At 33.6% G+C, this 26,766-nt stretch overlaps 1 protein-coding gene across 2 annotated transcripts; it reads left to right on the forward strand.

Annotated features, from left to right (window-relative positions):
• On the forward strand, positions 1 to 26,766 carry LOC126970667 (homeobox protein CDX-1). Of its 2 annotated transcripts, XM_050816755.1 has the most exons (4): positions 1 to 438; positions 8,570 to 8,584; positions 23,727 to 23,872; positions 25,387 to 26,766. In XM_050816755.1, the coding sequence occupies exons 1-4, from the start codon at positions 105 to 107 to the stop codon at positions 25,630 to 25,632; spliced, it is 741 nt and encodes a 246-aa protein (XP_050672712.1). In that variant the 5' UTR covers positions 1 to 104; the 3' UTR covers positions 25,633 to 26,766. The 2 variants fall into 2 exon arrangements, with proteins under 2 accessions (XP_050672712.1, XP_050672713.1); XM_050816756.1 differs by lacking the exon at positions 8,570 to 8,584.

Consider the following 26,766-nt stretch of genomic DNA (forward strand, 5'->3'; position numbering starts at 1 on the left):
TATCAGTAATCAGTCGGCTGAGGTTCCGAGTGTTGTCTGTCGTGTCCCAAGGCGACGTGTTGTGCCCGCGAGTGAATGTGCAATGCCCGGACAGTGACCAAGCAATGGTGAACTACGTTAACCCGCTCGCCATGTACCAGGGCAAGGGCGGACAGTACGGCGCGGGTGGCTGGTATGGCTGGCAGCACCAGAACTTCGAGGAGCAGCAATGGTGTGCCTGGAACGGAGCCCCGGCGGCCGAGTGGCCCACGGACCCTCACCACTTTAAACGGGAGCCGGGAGATAGAGATATCGGTGAGATGCCCTCGCCGGTACGGGGAGACCTGGCCAGCCCGGGAGAAGGTTCACCCGGGTCGCGACCTTCGCAGCCCCCAGCCCCTCCGCGCTCACCTTACGAATGGATGAAGAAGCCGAGCTACCAGTCACAACCAAACCCAGGTAGATATTTTGTTTTACATAACTATTTATTACTTGTGAGCTAAGACAAATTGTGTTTAACAAGTTGTCCGAACTGATGATAAAATACTTATTTACTATCAGGTTGTCATTAAATTTTAGTCTACCTACCTACCGTCTATCTATTGAGTACCAATTATCAATAATTAGGGAGATAAATACAATAGAATAGGTAACTCGATATTATAAAAACACTAATACATCCAGGACTTGCAGTTTATTATTTAGGTACCTATTTAAGCGTTCATTAGGCAGATATTTGTACAAATATAATTAATACCTATTCAAGCTATTATTGGGGAATATATTAATTACGTGTCATCTTCTTACAAAACAAAGTTTAATACTATGATGTTTATATTTCTCAATATCGCCACCTAGGTACCCACTTCTTGGTTAAATACCTACTTAGGTACTTAAATCTAACTAAGACAGTTTGAGAAAAGTTGCCACTAATTAATATAAACACACATCCTCACAAAAAGTTATTTCAATTAGGAACATAGGATACCTACCTACAAATACAGTGGATTTATGACGCATGGCATAGGCATCTAACTATAATAAAATGATAAGTAACTAGGTAACTACCTACCTATCTCTAAAAAGTAATTATTCGCACTCAATTGATTTACAATAGGTAATAGCCGTCTGAGAGAATAAGCAAGGCTCCTAATCCCATTTGGTTATATACTGTTATTTTCAGTTACAGAAATACCTAAAACTACATCAGAACAAGTCATTATAAAATAATAATCATAATATCTACCTACCTATCTATACGAAAATAAACATACATATTGAATTGATTAACGAGAGTTAATAGTTTATTAACCAAATGTTTAGTTTTGAGAGAATAAGCAAGACTTTCCTAATTTCATTTGGTTACCTACTGTTATTTTCAGTTACAGATATACCTAAACCTACATCGGTAGAAGTCATAACAATACAATAATAAGTAGATAGGTACCTAACTACTTTAGCCCTTCAAATTGTCAATATTAATAAAAAAATAACCCCAATTTATTTTTTATTAGTTTTCTATCAAAAGACATACATACAGGTCATTAACGTACCTACGTTTGTAATGTAGATTGTACCTACACGATCGAATTTTGTAATAAGTTGTAACTCAATTATTTTGGTAACCGAAATTTGTTTATTTTTCCTTTTTAGGCTAAAACTCTAAGTACTATTTTCTATTGTTTCTAACTAGAAGAGTCTAGTAGGCGAAATACCTACAGAAATCCTAGTTCAACTGCTAACACACAATTTATAAATTATAGGTATTCATTACTTATCTTTGTATTTTGTACCTACGTACCTACGGATTGGTTCTAGGTAAACCTATTGTTATTAGATAATATTATCTTGCATCTAGTGCAAAACGGTCATTGTCGGCAACGTATTAGTGGCAATAAAATTTACTCTCGGCCATAAAACTGTTTAAAACATTGTAAAATGAATAGTAAGGTAAGTTTGTACGTTATGTGTAAGTGTTCAAGTAACGCAGATGTTTTAGGTACTATAAAGAATTGTAAATGGTAATAATTATTTATTTATTTTTTTAGGTTAGGAATTAAAGTTGTTAGTAAACTCTGTAGCGTAACTATATTTTGGGCAGTGACGTTACTAAGAGTAGTCCTTAAATGGAAATGAGAAAAATCAATATATCATTTACTATTGGTATTAGTATTTATAATTGGTATTTTTTCATTATCTGGTAAATCATAAACCTGTTTAAGATACGGTTTCTTGCATAAAGATTAAAGACCCTGTTTTTGTATCATTTTAATTACAAATGTATAGTTTTTTTCCCCAATACTTGTAGTATAAGACAGGATTACTTGCTAAATTTCATAGTTCTAGATCAACCTTACTCCTACATCTTGAGCGTGTCGAAATACTTATAGGTTTATTGCGGCATTAACGGCTGTATTTTTAACTTCGTGCTAAGAAAATTGTAAATTTGCGAAAATTCCGGAAGTCATTCGTTTTACCCCGTTTTTCGAAAATCGAGTTTTCATCAGATCTCGACGTTTTAAAGTTCAGGAAGCTTCCTTGACTATTACCGCGATAGTGTCCGTAGGTCTGTATATGAGTATGACCGACTTGTACCGATAGATTTTGAGAAATCTTAAAAAACAACTACGAAAAAAAGAATTTTCTAAATGTAGTTTTTTTTTATAGTTTTTAACAGCCTTACCGACTGAAAACTGCGCGAAAACTGAAAATCGGTTTATTCATTCAAAAGTAATTTTGTTTTACATTATCTTAGATTTATTCACAACTTCAAGGGACTTTACAATTGAGTAGTTTTAATTTGATCTCGATACTTCAACTCGTTCCTGAGATAAAGAGTTTTGGCAGACATACCTACAGACTTACAGACGGAAAACAAAGTGATCCACTTAGGCTTGTGTTTTTTTTCCTTTTGAGGCATGCAACCCTAAAAAAGCACAGCTTGACAAACATCGCCGGTACTTTCCAGTCGATATCTATTAGATAAAAACATCTTTCAGTTTATATGAAACCAAAAGAGGTTTTGAAGAAGACTTTATATTATTCTATATTTCGTTTTATTTACCATGTCTACTATTTAATCAGAAACAGATATTACTCACAGGTAAATTTTTAAATTCCCAAGTATTAGTAATTTTTTTTAAATAAGAACCTACCATAGCTTGTGTCCTGCCCTATCCGAAATCGTACTCGAAGTTCTAAACATAATCTATACATACTATAGGTACATAATTTATTAGTAGATACATACCGACTTACTGATCCACGAACAGTTTAATCTCTCAAAGCAATATTTGCACTGTGATATCTATTGGATTGGTTTTTGGTCCTTAGAGACATTGTACACGGCGGGGCTCATATCGTGAGGAACTAGATCATAAGAATTTTGATGGCTACGTGTTTTTCTGTCACTTTCTTAACCTCACCTTTGGTGAGTCAATTCCATACTGTATTTACCAAAGCTGCTATATCTAACATCTTGTTTAAGCCAAAGCAGGCAATGACGCGCTGGCATCTTGCAAGAACATGGAACAAACGTACGAAATAATTATAATATATTCTAGTGAGAAATCAATTTATAAGTAGGTACAAAGGTGTTCATAATTTATTCCCTTAAAGGGTTGAATGTTTATTTATTTATTATATGCAAGCCGAACCGACATCCGCTGTTCCGTCAATAGAAAAAAAAATATGATGTAAGTATTCGGGAATAAATAATAACGTGGATTAAAGCCATCGGAAATATGTTATCACCATTTGATTGGTTAAAAATGAAATAACTGATATAGTATGTGATCCTTGAGAGATATAAATATGCCATCAGACTTTAATGTATCATAAGATACATAATTCCACCATACATTATTTTGTTATATCTCGAAGGGCTTGGCGATTTCGCTGAAATCTCCCAACGGCTTATTTTTTCCGACACCTCCAATAAATATCGTTAATTTATACAAAAATGTATACAAAAGCTTAACAGATTATTTATTATGCTAAAACCTTCCACGAGAACCACGCTGCACCAATGTGAAAACAAAATTAAAATCGGTGCAGTAGTTTTAGAATTTATTGCGAAAAGACAGACGCGGCGGAGGATTTTGTTTTAATATATGTAGTGATGATATAAACAGTTCACCATTTAACTAGAAAAAAGTGGCAGTAAAACTTGGTCCGGTTGTTATGACAAGGTACCTAGTTTTTAGTCTGTATCAACATTTCAATCGTGAATACAGGTTATTTCAATTACTTACCGATTCGATGCGCTAGTCGAGTTTCATTGCAATTTTAATTATATCTGACGTCAGTTGTAGTATACTCTAAAACATATTTTATTAACATTTGCGAAAATAATCAATAAATAAAGGTACCTAAGTAACTTTATGTTGGTACCAAAATAAAGGTGTTTTTTTTTATGATCATTAATTATTTTGCTTATAAATTGGGATAGGTAGCTCAGTAGTTAAAGCGCACTTCCTACTGATTACGTAAGAAAGTATAGACGTTATCATTGGTATTATAATGCTCCCGAATCTTAGCAATTTTGAAGTAGGTATCTATTGAAAAAAAAGAAAGGGAAACATTTACATCGTATTTTATTCCAATGATAAATTTAAAGAATACTTTATATTAACCGAAGTAGCAGCCGAGCGAAACTCTATAAGAAAAAGCGATTCACTCGATTGTATGAAACTTGCAGTCATTGATAGATTGACAGATGACGGCTATAATCTTGTAAAAAACGGATATGGCCGAAATCCTCTACGTTGTAAGCAACTGCACGCTTTCAAACTTAACCGGACTATACTTCGTGGCCAATCCCCATACTGTAATTACTACTATTTCAAACTTATGTCAAATCTCACTGCACGTTTCATACTAAACTAAATTTAAATTTTTACTTAGGCAGTCCCACCTCTTATTACGTAGTAATAACATCCTCTTTCCGAAGTAGATACGTATTTTTGAACGGCAAACCGTTGAATGAGTGCTAAAATGCTTGACTGTGCTGGAATAAACTTCTAAAAAAGGTAATTGCAGTAGGTATTCATGCATTAGGTATAGGAATTCGGCCCACTTAGGAAGCAGAAAAAAAGGGGACGCTTCTGGCATTTTGAGTTGTTACAATAATTATATTTTAATCTCATCTAGTAATACTTTTATTAACCATAAGGTCTACATAACTCTGAATAATTACGCGCCAAGCCTTAAATTAACTATGATATAAGTAAATGACTTTCTTAATGATACCACAGATTGGGAATGGAGTGACCGCCCTCAGGCTATTAAATAATAAGTTTAATTGTACTTTATTACTTTGTAAACATATTTATTCGATGAAAAAAAAAAGCCCGCTGAGTTTGTTGCGCCCATTCTTCTCAGGTCTGAGGCATTCATTTTGGAATGGGTGGTAGTTTTTTGACTTTCAATAAGTGATGTCACATCCTATTTTGAATAAAAATATTTGAATTTGAAAATATATGCAAGCAAAAACTCTTCATAATTAATTGTAAAAAGTAGGTATAAGTAATTTTATATATATAACAAAGATATACTTGGTATTCCTTGTCATACATAGGTACCTACTACCTACTTGTAAATAAAATCCGAAATACGTCATTTGATCAATTCATTCTGTAGTTACCAAAAACCTTTAGTAAAAGCTACCTTAAAAATCTTAAATATATAATTTAATATAACCTTAATAAAATTTATTGAACGCTTGCTAATAATTAATATATTTTACCTAATTTTGTAACTATAGTAATTATTACAACCAATCAAAATATAATATTAGATATATTCAGAATAATGGGCGCAAGAAACTCAAAGGGAATTTTTGTAATAAAATTTCGTTACAATGTAGGTACTATTCAATAGCCTGAGGGTGGTCGCTCCATTCCCGATCTTTGGTATTGTTGAGAAATACATTTATGAGTACCTTTACCACATAATTATTTTGAATTTCGTAACACCTTTGTTTTGTACATTTTCTGGGACGTTGTTTAATATTATTTGTAAGAATTACTACTTCATATATTTTTCACCCTTATATTTTAACACCATTGCCTTGTATTATGACTTGCAATAAACAAAAATTTAATTTGAATTTAACACACGGACAGGATTTAAGACTGTTTTTTTTTATTTCGTAGAAGACATTTTTATTTTCAAGGCTGTTATTTCGGTTTCCGCCACCTTGATATCTATCCTCGTAAATTCTACTACTCCACAGCTGAATATCTAAGTGATCGGACAACCTGGGACATAATCATAATCTAATTATTATTTTATACCAATAACAATATTGTATATTTTTATAAAAAAGAGCGCAAAAAAAGAATGCTGGTATAGTTTCTTGCACCGCTTCTTCTCTCTCAGAGCGCCATTTGTTTCCGAAACGATGGTAGTGTTAGAAATGACATTAAAAGTATTCTTAAGAAAATCAATTTTGAGAAAATAAATGCTTTTTATTATTATAGCGCCCATAGAATAGCTCCTATTGGCTATAGTAACTATTGTACTGTCAAGATTTCAGCTAACTATTGAAAGTTTTTCAAATTCAAATTTAAATATTTTTTGTTCAAAATAGGATTTAAAATCACTTATTGAACGTCAAAATCTACCACCCATTCAAAAGAGACTGCCTCGGACCTGAGAAGAATGGGCGCAAGAAACTCAGCGGGCTTTTTTTTTAATATAAAATATGGATTACAATGTAATATCATACAATAAACATTTATAATTAAAGAGCCTGAGGGTGTTCGCTTCATTCCCAGTCCGTGGTGTCATTAAGAAAATCGTTTATGCTATAATAACCTTTCCCACACAAACGTTTTTTAACAATTCTTTTAAATTTCGTAACACATTTGTTTTGTACATTTTTTGGGATCATATTATAGAAGCTTATACATCGTCCAACAAAAGACTTACTAAATGAAAGTTGAAAGCGAAGTCTTAGACTGAGATTTATAGAGTGTACTTAGACTTTGCTCAGACTTTGGAACTTACGTAAAACTTTGCTGAGTGTGAGCTTCGCATAATGTTGATATCGTTTTTATCACAACAGTCATTTGACAGCTGAAATTATCCCAATACAAAAGCCAAGTTTGCATTGTATCACACTCTATTACGTACGATCTATAGATCTCAGCGTAAGACGTCGCTTACGTAGTTAGCTGAAATGGGTACCTTCAAAACAACGCGTACACCTTCCTTACAGGCTTGCAACGTTCCAGTGATTCCTCTGGTGTTGCAAGAGAATGTGGGAGGCGGTGATCACTTAACACCAGGTGACCCGTACGCCAGTTTGTCCTCCTTTTCCATAAAAAAAGTGCACTTTATAGATCTTAGGCTTAATAATAGGGTACCTTTCGAGTACAATACCTACCCTAGGATACGTAACCAACATTCTTAGTTTTTTTTTAATGAAAATAAGGGATAAGACGAGCAGGACGTTCTGCTGATGGTAATTGATACGCCCTGCCCATTATAATGCAGTGGCGCTCAGGATTCTTGAAACCCCAAAAATTCTGAGCGGCACTCCAACTGTGCTCCTCACCTTGAGACAAGATGTTAAGTCTCATTTGCCCAGTAATTTCACTAGCTACGGCGCCCATCAGACCGAAACACGGTAATGCTTACACATTACTGCTTCACGACAGAAATAAGCGCCGTTGTGGTACCCATAATCTAGCCGGCATCCTGTGCAAAGGAGCCTCCCACTGGTGATTATTAGTAGTAGTAGAAGTAGTAGTTGTTAGCATTGTGTTAACTTACCGTGCAGAATTTGATCGGATCAATAATTTATTATTAAGAGATGAAGGTTTATTGCTGCAACTGCAACAGATGGTCATTGCTAAAAGTAGCTGCCAATTAATTTGAAATTACGTAGGCACCTTCTGAAATGGTCGACCTTATAAATAGTAGGTCAAGTTACTTATGAACTATTAGTAAAAAAAATCATGTTAAGTTTAACCTACACGATCCTATTATATATACACGATCCAAGATCACATTGGTACCTATAATATTTTAAATAGATATTTACTAAGATTATGTGCAGGATTTTTTTCGTCATTCGATCGATTCTATGTTGTGTGTTTAAAATGTTTACACCAGGCTATTTGATTGAAATACTTATCATTTCACAATACCATAGAATTTTTATTAGTATACAATCCTAACTTGATATATATATATATATATATATATATACATATATATATATTCCGATGTACTACTTCCGTGTTATGAATGAGAAAATGAGAAGTGTTTGTGAATGCGTTCATGAAATCATTGGGCATACAAGTATTGAATAAATTGTAAATACTTACATAAAGCGCAAATAATTACGCTATTTTCAACATTAAATTTAGTTTAATGTGATGGTTTTATTATTTGAAAGATCATTAAACTTGAATCACAGCGGGTGCCAATTGCCACTGTAAATAGTAAATACCTAGTGTGTAAAAGAGTTATTATATTTATGATGTCTTTATGGCTATATGACTTTATATGGAGTCTATTAGGAATAACAATTAATTTACTATTTTGTTTATGTTTCATGTACGTTCATTCATTGATGAAGGATCATTGATAATGGGTATGTAAATGATATTTAAATAAAACAAAACAAATGATCTGTAACACCGAATTATTATTTTAAAGAAGTATAATATCCCCCTTATTCATAATGGTACGCTAACTTAAAACAGCCGCTAAGGAGTGCTTTTCTCATTCTGACTTAGGTCAATAGAAGAAGACAGAGTGAGAATTAGCAATGCTTTAAGTTAGCAGACTATTATGAATAAGGGGGGAAGTCTTTTGTGACTTTATAATACTTTTTTTTATTAAAAACCCACTAACGCATAACACTTTCCTATAACACCTTCCGACACGACAGTCGGCAATCTGTTATATGTATAATACTCAGATCAAAACAAAATAATTGAATCATATTTAAATTATTAAGTATTAACACAAATTAAAAAAATATCACATAAAGTATGATATTATCTTATATCTTTAAACGAGCAATTCTTGTAGGTATATATATAATCTGAATCTCCAACGAAACGGCTCCAACGATCTTAATAAAATTTAGTATACAGAGGAATTCTGGGGCGATAAATCGATCTAGCTAAGTTTCAATTTAATAAAAAATGTAGTTTTATCCCTGTGTAATAAGCAACAGCTAAAATAACATTAGAATACAAAGGTAAATCTCGCCACTATATACACTATATAAAAGCTCCGATGGGACATTGGGTGATCCGAAAAGCAGAAGGCTCCGGGTCTTCGAATCCAGATGTCCTATTAGTTTTTTTTGTTCAAGTTTTGTACATTCAAGAAAAACCCGAGCAAGGCTCGGTCGTCCGGATATTGTCTATATTATAAATCAGTATATCATTATTATAACAGAAAGTTTAATATTTAATACGATGAGAATACTCTTATAGTGAAAAGTATAAAGAGACTGCATAATAACGAGCGCAGTTGTAGTGCCGCTCAGAATTTTTCTTTTTTTTCAAGAACCCTTAGCGGAACTGCATTGTAATGGGCAGGGCGTATCAATTACCATCAGCTGAACGTCCTGCACGTGTCGTCCCTTATTTTCATAAAAAAAACTTTAATTTTAAAACCATTTTGTGCTATGTTTTTTTAATTAGTAGGTTAAAACGTATAAAATTAATAAGCGCATTTTTCCGATAAACGTAATGTTTGACGAGTAAATAAATGTAAGTAGATATATGTAAATAAAAAAACATATATTAACTAGATACTTACTAAATTTATGACTTATTAACGGACATACGGTCTTCAACAATTGGTAAAATATTTTTGGTCAATTCGTATAGATTATCAAATTATTTTACAAAGCATTCGGTATTTTATTGACATACTGGTGTTAGGTTTCGAGTGATCGTTAGAAGAAAGTTGCTATTAATGCCCTTTAAGAAGTTAAGATTTTATTCTGTTAAATTTAACGTTGCCAGCTTCATGGGTACTTTACCTGCCGACCGCGATCTTCGTGGTATACCTACTATTTGTAACAAATTAATTTTAATAGATTATTTTTGTTTTATTTTATTAGTAAAGTGAAACTTTTATTACATCGTCTCAAACTTTTTCGTCTGTATGTTGCATGTCGCGTGACGGTCGGGCGGCGTCTATAGTTCGCAGCCGTGACCGTGTAGTGTATAGACTATTACTCATTTGTGGCAGTGCTCCTCGCTATTTTGTTTGTTTTTATTATTTCCATCATCACATTCCAATTTTCCAAGTATAAAATTTCATTGATAAAGCGATTTTTATACCCTTAATGGAATATTATTCCAAAAATTTTTAGTTAAATGTCTATAATGTGAAAAAAAGTTTCACTTTTACCGTGGTTTTATAAAACATAATCCTTTTTAATTTTTATATATAGAGTGTTATTAATTATTAACTCATGTGTCATAAAAACACAGAAATATAAGCATTACACTTGTAAAATTAGGATCTATGTAGATACGCTGACAATATGCGGGTTACTTCTAAGTGCCTCTACAGAAACTTTAAGAAAGATTCGTTTTTTTTTCGGAAATGAAATGTGGAAGATACTATATTATTATTAAGAATACGTGAAACAGACACAGAATACTTAGACCAAGTTTGACGATATAAATACAATATTTCTGATGTTGATACGAATAATATTGTATTTTAAACATCAGTTGTGGAGGGTAAATAGTACAATCCTAACTTATCTCAGAAGAAGCGTTTTTTTCATAAGTCCTGATTTTTCACTCCAATAAAAATAAAGGGTTGGATTTAGTATCCCGTTGCACGAATTTGGAGGTAAAAAATATTATAGTTGATAGAGCTTTAGTCCACGATTATAATGATAACACGATTAATATGATAAGTTATAACCGAAATAAAATTACCATTCTTATCCAATAGAACACATTTCATTATTTGCATTTGATCTTAAAAAAATACCCCAAAAACAAGAATAATTTCGCAATCGTCCTCTGCGATTGTCTTACAATTAATATCCATAACATTACTCGTTATTTTACGTTTACTGCAACGTTTGTTTTAACTCGCGCCTGGGGATGGTGCTGTGAACAATTAACGCCGAAATCGGAGAGGGCTCTCGGCGACAATCACGGTCCACGACCCCCAAGGGATAAGAACAAGTTAAATCTTTGCCAAGTTTTCGTAACAACACGGAACTGTAATTGCACTTTGTCTATTCAGTAGTCGGCTGTGGTGCACTGTTTGTTCAAATGGATATTTTTAAATTTCGAATTTCTGTTTGAATCGTTCTCTATTGTTTATGGATAATAATTATCTGTGGTAGCTTCTAATTTGTTTTTAAATACAATGACATAGGCAATACTAATGACAGTAGTTTTAGTATTTATATCCTCTTTGGTAGTTCTTTGTCAGAAACGTTTTGATGATTCAATGAACCACTTTTCTTGTAGTTCGGAAACTAACCCTTGCATATATTGAGTGTGTCTTTTTTTAGATAATACATCAACAGTGTTTGCGGTGAATGAACTCAACAGTAACAAATTTCTTAGTTTTTGGTGACCTTTCCTTTACAAAGCCTGTTATATAGCAGAGTTGATTAATATACACTCTTCATTGGCGAAATCTAAATGGATACGCCATCAAGGCAAACAATAATAATAATAGTAGCTTATATTCTTAAGTTACAGCATGTATTTTATCTTGAAATATGTTACAATATCTATCCTACTTACTACCCTATGTTATTACATAGTAATCTTCAGAACTTGTTATTTTTTCTTTTACATCATAAAAGGTTGAGATTGGCATATGCTGAGTGATAACAACTGTTTATTATGTTCATATATAAATCGTTAAAATTAAAAAAAAAAAACAACTAAATGTCTGTAATTTTGGCCCTGTTAATAAGCGAAATATAAAACACTAAACCCATCACAATTGAGCCCTCTAGCGATATGAAAAGACATTGGTATATTATCTAGGTACCTAACTATTTCCAAATGCTTTAAGCTACATTACTTTCGCCAGGTTAAACTACGTATACGAAAGGTACTACCTACTCTTAGGTATACACACACATCTAATATATAATATTCTCGTCCGAACTCCTCCGAAACGGCTTGACCGATTCTCATGAAATTTTGAGTGCATATTGGGTAGGTCTGAGAATCGGACAACATCTATTTTTCATCCCCCTAAATGTTAAGGGTGGTCCACACGATTTTTTTTTAATTTTTTTTACATTATTTTTAAATTTGTTTGATAAAAAATACATATAACTTCAATTACTTTTGTATCGCGATTTTAATATCGGCAATACAACGTTTGCTGGGTCAGCTAGTATATATATATAAGTACCTACTCGACCTACAAATCTGAAGTTTATAAGGAAATGTTCAACTCAATAGTAGGATTCAACGTAATATCAGATTATAATAATTATAAGTACCTAAACAAGTAAATAAACATAACGTTGAATAAAACGGTCCTCCAACCCGATATTATTACAAACTGCGTTTTGTTATCAATAACACTATCATATTTACTGTGGTGTTTGTACAGTCTTCTATCTACAATAGTTGTCTACCTCGCCGGTTCTGTGTGAACAGACCTTTGTTTATCTTGCTTTGTTTGCACAAAACTAGGAATGTTCATGGAAATTATTCTCTATTTGTCAATATTCATTCACCAATCCCGCCGGGGAGTCTGCGCAACGAGATTATATCCTCTCGTCACAGTTATGGCCAATCAGCGCCTCTTCTGTGCTATCCATCAGTGATATTATCTGTAGGAAATGGGCGGTGAAAGATGTTTGTCAAATGTTGACCGAAATGTTGTCTAGCTGCGGGATATTTGGTGTAAGAAGTAAACAGTAGGAAGCTTTTGTTAAATAACATAATTGATTTTCTACTGTACTATTTATGTGAGACAGCAGTGTTTCTTTAAATGAGATTAGTAGGTATATATTTTTTTGTATTCTTGTGTAAGTTATTATATTATACAAATGATTTGAGTTTTCTTTAGTGGTAATTCCGTCTCGTGCCAGATTTTGGCGAGTCAACACGTCCTGAGGATGCCTCGTGTAGAGGCGAAACACGTGTCGAATTGCTTTAAAAGCAAATATTGGCGGAATTAACACTAAAGAAAACTTAAATAATTTGTGTAATTATGGATTTCCGCAAAGTAACGCCTAATTCAATAAATTTTAAGTTATTATATTGTTAATTTATTAATATATTAAACTAGGCGTTTAGTTGGGCGAATTTTAAAAGAAAATTTATGAAATATTAAAAAATAATAGTAGCCATAAATCAGGTTCAGGTCAGGCCTAAGCTTGAAAGAGCCTCGAACAAAAACCATTTTCTTTATACAGGGCGTCCCAAAGTTATGGGACATGAAGGGAAAGTAACTTAAATATCGTAGATAGGGTATTTTACTGAAAGAAGAACGTCGTCGAAAATTGACTCAAACATTTTACGTTGTTCCTTTTCTTTTAAAGAAGAGTTATAGTTTTTGGTCATTCTTTTGATTTGCATCATAAAAGTAGGTGTGTTTTCTTTTCATTTAAATCGGTTCCGATTCCCAGACGAGGCAAGTAATTTTTTAAAATCTTTAAATGCAGAATTACTAACTTTTAAAAAGAACATAAAGTCTTCTTTCAGTAAAATACCCTATCTACTATATTTAAGGTACTTTCCCTTCATGTCCCATAACTTTGGGACATCCTGTATATATTTAAATAGAAGATAATATTACATCTAATTAGGCGGGTATCAAGCTTATTCGCTTAATTTATTTGCAAAAATATTTTAATGCGCATTCTTAATTTATTAAGAGATAATAAACGCCACATTGAATATATTATATTATGTAGTAATAAGTTTTATTTTAGTATAATATATGATATCTATTAATTATATATCTGCCAAACAATACGCGGATTGAAGATTTAACAATGAATATTTAATTAAAATAGCTTTTCGGAAGTAAAGCTTTGTGATTTGTATTTTTGCGATAAAGTGGAGAAAACGGCTTCTAAATACTTAGCTGAAAATTAGGGATTCTTTAAGAAAATCAAAATAAACTTAAGGCGAAGAGTAAGCAGAAAACACGCAAACATGGTGTTTTTAGACAATTTTTGTGGTGAAAGTATAGCATTTCGAGCTATGAACACTACTTAATCTGTTACACATATCCTTAAGTCTTATTTGTAGGTTGCTAATGCTTTCTGTTGGTTATAGTTAGCACTGCCGAGCCTTTTTGAACTACCACTTTTATTTGAAGTTAAACAAGTTTTTTGGCATGGCGTGACGCATTTTTTTGGTACTTCTCTCAGAAAAGTTATTCTTATAGCTTGTACTTTTGTGTGTGGGTTCATTTATCCAGATTAGTAGTGAATAACGAGGATTGTAAGCATATAAACTGATTTCCACCCAAGAATTTTGAAAATATTGGCTTTGTTACATAGATTGCGGGCCGGCAGCCGTGAACTCATATCGCTCAAGGTCGCTGGCAAAAGTAAAGTGGCTACAAAAGTAACTGTTGATCGTAGATGGGTGAAAATTTGAATGTTTGTATTTTTAAATGCTGACTCATAATCAAACAAATTTAAAAAAAATGTCAATAAAATTAAAAAAAAAACTTTGGCGTGAAAAATAGATGTTGTCCGATTCTCAGACCTACCCAATATGCACTCAAAATTTCATGAGAATCGGTCAAGCCGTTTCGAAGGAGTTTAACTACAAACACCGCGACATGAGAATTTTATATATTAGATATAAAGATATAACTAACACGCGCTTTCGTTAAGCCTTTTAAGGGGCATCTTTACTAACACTCGCCTCATGTACCTATGTATATATCTATTAAGTAAAGAAACAGCATTCTTGATTTGACTTTTTATATACATATTACTAATTTGCATTTGCCAGACATAAATTACCTTACTTCCTAGTAACTTACCATCAATCTCTATATGTAAAATTTTTTAAAGGTCCATCTTTCTCGTATATCCTCTGCTGTTTCAAGAACACGAGCATAAGTAATCAGGAGGCTGCCAAACAGATTCTCCTCAAACACCAATAAACTATCAAGCAAAGATGGCGCATCGATTCGTCATTCGATCTAAATCTCGCATTGGCCACTGTAAATATGTCAAAATAAGATTAGGTATTCACACTTTAGAACGCATCAAACGCGTCTATAATATTATCGTCGTGATATCAGATAATGGCCGCGCCTCGTCCATCAAAAACGCATTACATGTGCTCACAAGAAGGTATCGCGCGATAGTACATACGTTGAATCAACACTGTCAAAGGCGCCGCTATCGGAGTCACTCGCGATAATCGCGCATTACTGAAAGCTGGATTTCGGTAGACCGACAAAGTGTAGCGTAACCGATAGCGAGTCGATTAATAATTGTTTCCCCTCCACAAATCGTGTACAACATATTGTACAACAAGCAATCGACTATCGATAGTGTGCGGCGACACGTGTAATCCGTTCATCGTCAAAGTTACTTTATTATATTTCAATTAGTAACTTCATGAAGCAATACAGCTTTAGGCGGCGTGGCTTACAAATATGATCGCAATTTACAGTAACAATTCTTCTTAAACATTCAGTACTCTTCTTTTATTTATAAAATAAAATAACAATAAAAAAGCCTTTAATTCCCATACTAATATACTTATATAAGTAAATTAAACTTAATTCCAAAAAAAATATAAAACTTATAATTATTGTTAGAAATCTTAACTAAAGCCTAATTACTAAAGACTTATATACGATTATAAACGAGAAAAAGATTAATGTTAATAGGTTTTTGTCTATTTCTTAATAATTAATGTTTTAATTTGTAGTATTTTCCTCTTTGGGTGAAGGCCTCCTTCATTTTCTTTCACACTATACGGTCTTTGCCCAATATTAGCCAGTCTTTTCCAGCGTATTCAATCACGTCATCAGCCCACCTCTTACACGGTCTTTCAACTTTTCTGATGCTCACTAGCCCTTTCCATTTCGTTGCCTGTATCGTCCATCTTGTCTGTGAGTCGTGATATATGACCGGCCCATTGCCATTTTAGTTTCAATGCGTGAGCCAATCTTCTTTTATTTATTTGCACATTATAAGACGGTCCATAGGTCTTTCAATGTAAATAGTGTTACAGTCAATGCGTGGAAATAAAAATAGGGTCTGACCAGCGCAGTGCAGGGGGAGGGGAGGATTGCGGCCAGCTGCAGTGCAGACTACGAAGTAGGGTTTTATATTGAGGGGTACAGAACTCAGGACCCGTGCAGAAGTCGTAGTATTATTATGTCGTCTAGCAACTGCCTGATCTATATTGTATCTAGTTGATAATTAAGTAAATAAGTTGATTGCTTAATATTTAGCACAGTTGGAAAGGTTAGCAATGCGAAATTTAAGCTATGACGGATAAGAAAGAGGGAATGGTTGTAAGTTGCGCTGCTAGAACAAGTTAACTGGTTCATTTGACTTTGTAACTAAGAATTTAAATTAAACAAAAGCGTGGGAACCTGACGAAAGATGTCAAAACGACAATATGTTTGTTTACACCTCTTAAGTAAACTTACCCAAAAAATGTTTCGATTGATATGGGAGGGGAGAAAGACGTGTAAATTTTAAAATTAATTTTAGGAACAGGAAACTTGGAAGGAACCAGAAAAATAACCTTATAATATAATATATACTATTAAGTGGCATTTTACTATATTCCAAACTAGCCTGATGTTATCTTAAGTTGAAAATATCTAATACACAAAAATATGAAAAAATGTAAAGGTTTAATGTAGAGCGATTTTTCATTCTCCTCATTTGGCTACTGATATCCGAAAAAGACACCAACAAATTGGTTTGTAACATGAAGATGATTTTGATAGTATGTTATTGTATTCCACTAAAATCTCTCTGTATTATATCTAGTGTCCCTGAATCGCGGTGTTTACTTCTACCTCCCTAGCTTTAGGGTAGGAGTTTCTCCATGTACCAGTGGGAGGCTTCTTTGCACAGGAAGCCGGCTAGATTATGGGTATCACAAAAACGCCTATATCTGCCGTGAAGCAATAATGTGTCAAAATTACTGTGTTTCGGTCTGAAGGGCGCCGTAGCTAGTGAAATTACTGGGAAAATGAGACTTAACATCTTCTGGCTCAAGGTGACGAGCGTAATTGTAGTGCCGCTCAGAATTTTAATGGGTAGGTCGTATCAATTACCATCAGCTGAATGTCCTGCTCGTCTCGTCCCTTATTTTCATAAAAAAACGTACATCAAGCGCAACAGTTCGAGCACAAATCCATCAACAGCTTTCAGTTTTCTAATTGCAAATCATCTTGGAAACATCTATTCCCGCGCAGACATTCCTGCCTTGGCAAAACTTCCGACTAGATGTCTCTACGATAAATCTGTCCATTGAAGGAGCGCTTAGCGGTTTTCAGTTCTCAACTCTCAAATATAAATCATATAGGACCACCAGGTTCTGCACTATTTCATGAAACAGCGGCTATAATACACCCCGTCCCGAGGCACTTTTATCTTCAGTGTATTTGACCATGATAAGGAAGTAGTGAGAGTCCTATCCCCCCAGAATTGCCGCGCCCGCCCGCTTAGTTTGCTCACCACAAACAACTTTTTTTAACTCTCATAATGATAACAGCCATTTTTGTTGCATTGTTGTTTGTACTTTATTTTAGCATCGCTTCACTAATTGCTTTGTGACATCGTTGATAGACCACATCGAAGGTTAATCATTTCGTAATTCTAACGTTGCGAAAGGTTTAATTTTTTGGTCCCTGTATTGATCATTTCAATCACAGACATAGATCCAAGTAGATAACGCAAATCCCTCCGTTTATATGAAAACCAAGCGTGCCCTTTTTTTTTACCTACTCTGACGTCTTTAAAAATGTCAGAGCCTAACGTTTAGCCACTCACCTCATCATTAGTTGACGTTTTCAGTACATCAATAGTAGGTATTTCTTAATACTAAAATCGGCAATGTATTATAAATAATAATAATAAAAAAACCGTCAAAGGAAGAGCATTGCTTCTCTTTTCGTCCTCTTTTTTGACACTCGAAGTACATACACTCGCGGCATCTATTTGGATCCATGTCTGTGATTTCAAGTATATTATCTTTGATTAAAGCGAGTGTTCCACATTTAAATAAAACATTAATAAAGGATTACAACGCGTGTAATTGTAACTGTGTTTTTACATTAGATTTTTTGCATATTTTTTATTTTTATTTTAGTTAGCCCTACGTTTCAAGACCTTTCCAGATCTCGTTTTCAGGGGGACTGCAGGTAAAATGAGTCAAAGATCGTATTAGTTATAGTTGTCAATATGAAGTTTAGCGCCATTTAATGCCTCGGAGGTGGTATTAGCTGTAGACAGGTGGTGTAAAAACATAGTTACAATTACACGCGTTTTAATCCTGCAAAAGTGTTTTGTTTTGATGATGAAAATATGGGATGAGATGAGAAGGACGTTCAGCTCATGCTAATTGATACGCCCTGACCATTATAATGCAGTGCCGCTCCGGATTCTTGAAAAGCCCAAAATTTCTGAGCGGCACTACAATTGCGCTCGTCACTTTGAGACATAAGATGTCAAGTCTCATTTGCCCAGTAATTTCACTAGCTACGGCGCCCTTCAGACCGAAACACAGTTCTGCTTACACATTAGTGCTTCACGACAGAAATAGGCGCGGTTGTGGTACCCATAATCTAGCCGGCATCCTGTGTAAAGCAGCCTCCCACTGGTTGGCAGCACGGTTTGATAAACGTACAAACCGTATAAATTAATGTGTCGAGGTGCATTATAAATGCACAAGGTGCTCGCCTGACCGTCGTTATTGACAAAACAAATTAACAAGTACTATCAAACGCATCTTCCACAGATAGAACGGGTATTTGTCTGACCCGCAAGAAATTCCTTTTGTTTACTTCCCTTGCAGAAAATTTATTTAAGTTATAACTTTTTGTCGTGCTAGCAAACCAATTTTGTATGAATTATGAAACGTGTGTACTCAATTGGAAGCTAAATTAATCGTGAAAATATTACCCAAGTAAGTCGGAAATAGTAGTAAAGTAATAAATTGGACTACACCTAGGGTTGCCAACTTTTATTAGAAGAAATAGAGTATCTGATTTTAAAGGAGGTAAATAAAGAGAACGGACTTTGGAAAATGTTATACTTTTCTGGCCTTACACATTATGCCAAATCTTGCAACTATGGCTTTGACAATTAATTATTTATTAACGAATACGGCTGTACGGGCTTCAACCCTTTGCCTATCCAGTAGAATATAGTTCTAAATTTGTGTATTTAAATTAAAAAAAAGTATATGAAATCACTTATTGAAAGATACAAACTACCACCAGTTCGAAAAGTATTTCTCAGACCTGAGAAGAACGGGCTCAGTTTCTTTTTTTCGTAAAAATATCGCGCGGGCTCCTTTTTTTAATCTTAATATGTATAAATCCAGTATCTTTATCCTGATCTGTCCTGTGGACAGGGAACTCCTAAACTGATGAACGGAATTTAATGGGGATTACTTCATGGAGTGCAATTTAGTCTAACTTGAGAGATAGGATAGTTTTAATTTCGATTTGGGACCCATAATTATTTTCATTTCCAATATTTGTTTTGGTATGGACATATATTCTATGAGGGAATTTATTCACGCATGGTTTGACAGTTCTGCTGTGAAACAAAAATACACTCCATATTTTACGAAACAATTCTTGATGTTATGAAATATTATTGACAAATTCATAAAAAAAAACAGTATTTTATTTATTATGTACAGAATTAACGTATGTCGGATCAGCTAGTAAACTTATATCCAATCTGTGCAAATTACCACACCACCTATAACATCTCAATTCTCAATAGCTGCCTTCACATCTTCTTTGACTTCTCAATTTTTTTTTTAATGAAGACAAGGGTCTAGACGAGCAGGACGTTCAGCTGATGGTAATTGATACGCCCTGCCCATTACAATGCAGTGTTGCTCAGGATTCTTGTAATACCCAAGAATTCTGAGCCGCACTACAACTGCACCTTGAGACAAGATGTTCAGTCTCATTTGCCCAGTAATTTCACTACCTACGGGGCCCTTCAGACCGAAACACAGAAATGCTTACACATAAGTGCTTCACGGCAGAAATAGGCGCCGTTGTGGCACCCATAATTTAGCCGGCATTCTGTGCAAAGGAGCCCGAAAATTAAATGGGATGATTTTTTTTTAATTTGTACTTTACACTTGAGAACATTACATAATAATATTAAAACCCACTATGATTGTGTCGCACCTGACAAACATAATTTATGAAGTTCCTAATGCCAAGATAAGGTGTGTTTACAAAGTGCGATTGCTCGCTCATGCATCCACATCATCTATGTCTTACTGCTGTGTCAACAGATCTTAGTATCTTGGTAATTTTACTCGTTGAGAAATCTACGACAGATAAAATGTGTAAATAATATTACACTTTTCGACATAACGTCGAAAATATTAATGTTACCTCGGTATTTACGCTTCTTAGCTGTGTTGGTTGAGATTAATGTCGTGGATTCCAAACATCTAAGATTAGATTGGGCAATTGTACAACTGTCATTATTTTTTTGGTAAATTTAATTCATTTTGTGAATTTATTAGCCTATTTGAAGTCACTAAGTCTGAAATTACCTGTAGATAAGTTTCGCAGGTTCTAGATGTATATGAAAATTCTAAGTTTTAATTACTAGCTGACCCGAAAGACGTTGTTTTGTTCATTATAAAAAAAACCTCTTGCGGGTGGATTTATGTAAACTCCGTTCTTAGCTGACCTCTTTTCGGCGAAAGGAATATTTCTACCAAATGTCAAGTCTCATATCGTGATGAGTAGGTACCTAAATACATAGATGGAAATCTCTTATATATATTTAAAGATTAATTTAATATATTTATGAGAGGCTAAAGACAGTCGAAACCGAAATGGTTAGTTTTGTCTACATTTTAAATAATTTCCGTGTAACATCATTTTTGTCTGGAATTGTAAACAATGTTTTAATCAGTGGAAAAAATACAAAATTCATATATTTATCCACGGACTAGTAAAAAAATAAGGACTCCGTGTCACCTTACATAACAGTGTGGCACCAAAACAAGCCGATTAACGTGTAAATACATAGCCCCACGCACACACTTACACTACTACAGGCCGCTAGGCGGCCGTTATGAGAATTGTCATCGTCTGTGACAGATCAGTTTGCGTCTCAATAAAATATTTTAAAAATGCCGTCGTGCGTTGTAAAGAAGAGTAAAAACGATACTATATAAGTATTTGTGGCCATATTACTTATTTAAGGGAGAATAAATTGTGTAACTAGTATCCCCCGTAACCGCACACACACTAGCATAACGGTGCTTTACTTGCTAATATCACGGCGCGGAGTCCTTCTTTTTTTACTCGTCTGTGCAGTTATATTGAACTATAAAAAGTTGATTTTGTTTTTATGCTTGGACTGTTTACTTTATCTTAGTACTGTTTCATGACACTGTGATAGGCAGGCGGGTACATATGGTAAGGACTAAACCATCTTGTCTGCGAGGGCGACGCTCGGTGTGGTCTGCGATGATCCCTGGCTTAGCTCCACCGCGCGGCGTCTTTGTTTCTCATATCACTCTTATCAAATCCTCACACATACTATTTTACTTGGTACTACTAGCAATGAAATGTATAACAATTTTTTTTATCGACATGAAACTAATAATTTCTTTTTAATTTTGTTATTATTTTTTATAATATCTATATAATACTAGCTGACCCAGCAAACGTTGTATTGCCATATAAAGTAATTAAAAGAATTCAGTACCTAATTAAAATTTTTGGGGTATTACAAATTGATGACTGATTCTCAGACCTACCAAATATATCGTATCTGCTACAATAATTTTTATATTCGAATAGAATAATATTAAATATACCCATATGAGATACCCAATATGCACACAAAATTTCATAAAAGTCGGTCACAACACGCGCATCGGTCGCGACACGAGAGAAGAGAGAAACAAATTGTATTGCTTTTTAAGTAATAACCCTCACTTCTGGGATTAATTACACAAATAAAACTGAAAACAAGTTTAGATTTACAAGAGCGACATCTCAAGTCAATTTCCTAATATGCAAATATTGGGGTTGAGCAGGTTATCAACTGTAAAGTAGATCCTGTAGATGAAGCCACAACCTGAGAGTTGAACAAGGCATACCAGATTTTATAAACGATTCGTCACTCGAACGGTTGGCTCAGTTGGAAAGAGCGCTCGCACGGAACGCGAGAGGTCGCTGGTTCGAGTGCCGCATCGTTCATAAATTTTTTTCAGTTTTATTTGTGTAATATTAGTATCTTTTACTTTTATTTTGGTTTCATATTGAACTTATAATTTAGATAACCGTTAAGTTAATTTCTTCAATTTAAACAAAAATTGTCATTTATTTATTTGTTAACTTACACACTTTTATGTCTATTAACTACATCTATATTAACTTCACTTATTATACTTTTTAATGAATGACGGACCGGAGTTGAAGGCTCTCGAAATATCGAATTCAACTTAAATGAATATTTAAGTATGTTTTATTTCAGACCTTAAAGATAGATGGCATAGCTCTTATCTTTGACTTTTTTATTTATATGAAATATACTAGCTGACCCATCAAACGTTGTATTGTCGATATTAATATCGCGATACAAAAGTAACTGTTGATCGTAGATGGGTGAAAATTTGAAGTTGTATGTATTTTTTAATGCAGACTCATAGTGAAACAAATTTAAAAAAAATGTCAAAAGAATAAAAAAATAAATTTATGTTGAGGATGAAAAATAGATGTTGTCCGATTCTCAGACCTACCCAATATGCACTCAAATTTTCATGAGAATCGGTCAAGCCGTTTCGAAGGAGTTTAACTACAAACACCGCGACATGAGATGTTATATATTAGACTGTATTGTCCCTTTTTCAAAACTGACTTCCAAATAAGAGTTGGTTCCCAATTTTTCTTTCGTATAGTTTTCTTCATGTATTTAGATCTGTAACGCGCATTCCCTGTCAATTAATTCGAAACTGAGTCAATTAATTCGGAACTGATTTTACTAATTATTTTATCAATGAGTTGGTTACAATTTAAAATGTAAGAAAAATTAAGGGATGAAATTTAATGAATCTTTAAATTTTCTCCATTTGTGGTCAGATTAGCTGCCTTTTCTAAGTACTAAATATAATTGAAGTTGTATTTTATATTTATAATTAAATAGGAGTGGATAACTAACTAACTTACTCCTATCTAGTCCTATTCAATCCTACCAAAATGGTAAAATTGATAAAGTTTTTTTTGGAGATAGGATTTTCTGAAGATAATACTAATATATCAGATGAAAAAACCCTATATACAATGATTATAATAGTTATTTAGATCGGAAAGTCTTAATATGTCAAGTTCATGCTGGAAAAATTAATATATAATATAATATTGACACACTTTTACACAAATTATCTTGCCCCAAACTAGGCATAGCCTGTACTATGGGTACAAGACAACGATATATTTAATACAATATACTTACTTAAATAAATGTTTGCACCTTATATACTTCGTAAATTATAATTAACTCGTTAATAGAAACTTGTATCATCATGAGTATTTTGTTGTAGGTAAAACCAGGACGAAGGACAAATACAGGGTCGTGTACAGCGACCATCAGCGACTCGAACTGGAGAAAGAGTTCCACTACAGCCGATACATCACCATCAGGAGGAAGGCGGAGCTGGCAGTCAGCCTGGGGCTGTCTGAGAGACAGGTATGGACCTACCAATAGTTAAGCTGTAATTTTTATTTTACTAAAGACGAGATGATTGTTTCGCCCTGCTCATTACAATTCAGTGCCGCTCATGATTCTTGAAACACCCAAAAATTCTGAGCGCAAAAACAATTGCACTTGTCACCTTGAGACATAAGATGTTAAGTCTCATTTGCCCAGTAATTTCACTAGCCTACCCTTCAGACCGAAACACAGTAATGCTTACACTTACACAAAAAACGAGCAACTTCGTAACTATACTACTACACAATAATGCTTACACATTATTGCTTCACAGCAGAAATAAGCGCCCTTGTGGTACCCAAAATCTAGCCGGCATCCTGTACAAAGGAGCCACTGGATAAGTTTATTGACTAGGACGATAAATCTTCTAGCCTAAACACATCATCGGATTTGGTATTTCCGAATCATCAAACACGATCTGGTACCGGACCATATTCGATAATTATTATTATTACTGTCCGGACCGTACTGAATACTACACCGGACCATTTGGTGGGAGGCGACCACTGGACCGTCCGATGGTCCGGCCGTACCAAATTCGGTCATGTGTTTAGCCTATTAGGTATAAAAAGAGATAAATACCTAGTAGTGAAAATGACTACCTACACTAATACACGTATTTAATATAGAGTTGGAGATCACTCAGTCGTTGTATTAATTATTCGTTGTAATTGAAATCATTTTGATATTTATCTCTGTATTAATTCATATTTCATTTTATAATTACACAAAATGACAACAAGAAAATGGTCAGCTAATAGATTTATATGTGAATTATTAAAAGAGCTATATATAATAATTAAGTATGTATCATAGTAAATTTGTTACAGAAATGAAGTTAGGGAAACGAAAAATATGCTTTATTTTAGAAATAAATTTGTGATGAAATTACTGATAAAGGAAAATATTTACTTGCATTTAAGCATACACTAGTAACTGGGAAGCCCCTTAAGCATAGTATAAAAATGAAGAGATAATGACTTTTTAGAAAATTGGTTTTCTATCTCGTCTCTTCTTTTCTTCTCTTTAAAATTATTGTAAATCACTGAATAATAATTAATTGTAAAAGTTATAAACCTAAGTATTCGTTCTTAGATAACACATGTATATAATACATATAAAATAACATTTATTACTCTTCCAACATATTCATTGTTATAATTTTATTGTAACGTTTAAGTTGTCACTTATATTTAATGTTGCTATTAAAGTTTTAATTGTTATATTCTTTTAAATAACCGCTATCTACGATCTACGACAATTACTAGATTGGTTTTCGGTGACAATTATTTTATGTTTCCTAACAACTATCATTTTTGTTAAAGAAGTAGGGCTTGTAAAACTATGATTTTATGTACAAACGAATATAAATTTTACCTAAAATAAATTTATATAAAATTAAATTAAAAAGGTCATTTATTCATAGGATTTTATCAGTATATTTTGAAGAAGATTTAATAATTTGATTAAAATAACGTTTTTGTTAACAGGTAAAAATTTGGTTCCAAAACCGGAGAGCCAAAGAGCGGAAACAGGTTAAGAAACGGGAAGAGGTGGTGATGAAGGAGAAAGGTGATCACGCGTCGTTACAGCACGCGCAGCTTCATCACGCGACGATGTTACATCACCAGCAGATGATGAACGGCATGATGCACCACCACCATTATCACCAAGGAGTGCTGCAGGGAGTTCCCGAGCCGCTGGTGCCAGGCGTAGGTCCTGTTCCTCTCCTGTGACCGCATCAAACAAGTGCTATAGACTCCTACCAACATTGACTATTTGACCAGTGATTTATGTACCTCGGGTACATTGTGCTTTAAATTAATATTAAAAGTCCGTTGTGATAAGTAGTGCAATATTCTCGCGAGAATATTTATTCAGATTTAACTGAAATACATGTAAATTATTATACACGCGTGGACTGTTAATTGTAAATTGTTGTAACACTCTGTTGTTTGTGGCTTATTCGTTAGTTACGACCATTTTGCTACACTCCCGACTGTTTAGCTCACGGATTAACGAAAAAGCTCCAACATCAGAGTCGTGAACGTGTTCATAGCTTTTTTATTGCTACATAACTTCGTATGTGCCTCCTTAACTATTATCTTATGGCCTGTTACGTCTAGCATTAGGTTAATTTAAAAGAATTCCGCAATTGTAAATATAGATACTTACTATATTTTTTATATTATTATAATATTTAAGTATTATTATTGGATTGGTTAATGTATTTCTCAATGCAACGAATGCAGCTAATAAGGTCACTTTTGACACAAATTGTTAAATAAATCTGGCTCATTCGTAATCCAATTATTGTTAACGATTTTTGAATCTCACCGGTATATACTTGATAAATTCGTAAACTGAATCGATAAATTTTTATCTTCTGATTTATTGCGTCTGTTGTATTGAGAAATATATTTTTTTTTTACGTTGAATGAGATTATTTGTAGTTTTAAACGTTCTGTAAATAGTAGCTTCGGAATAGACTTAATATCTCATAATATTTAATACTATTACAATACATAAATATGTCACCTGTATCACAATGAATTAGAAATAAAATGAGATTAATTCCTAAGTATTAATTAATTAACCGGTGGTTTTATGTCTACATTTACTTAACGGATAGTTAAGTTTTAAAAATGTAATGTTTTGTATTTATTTGTCATCCTTCGGGACTCGTGTATTTTTATCTATAACCTGTGGTGCTATGACTATCACATGTTACGTTTGTATTCAATTAATTGATGTAATATAATTATGATTGTTCTTATGTAAATGTTTGTGTACACAGGATTGTTAGTAAGTGCAGCACCGACACGAAACACATTTTGATTGAACTCAATAAATACATGTTAATCTAAAAA

This window comes from Leptidea sinapis, chromosome 21, assembly GCF_905404315.1.
Source record: "Leptidea sinapis chromosome 21, ilLepSina1.1, whole genome shotgun sequence".
In the NCBI taxonomy this organism is placed as follows: domain Eukaryota; kingdom Metazoa; phylum Arthropoda; class Insecta; order Lepidoptera; family Pieridae; genus Leptidea; species Leptidea sinapis.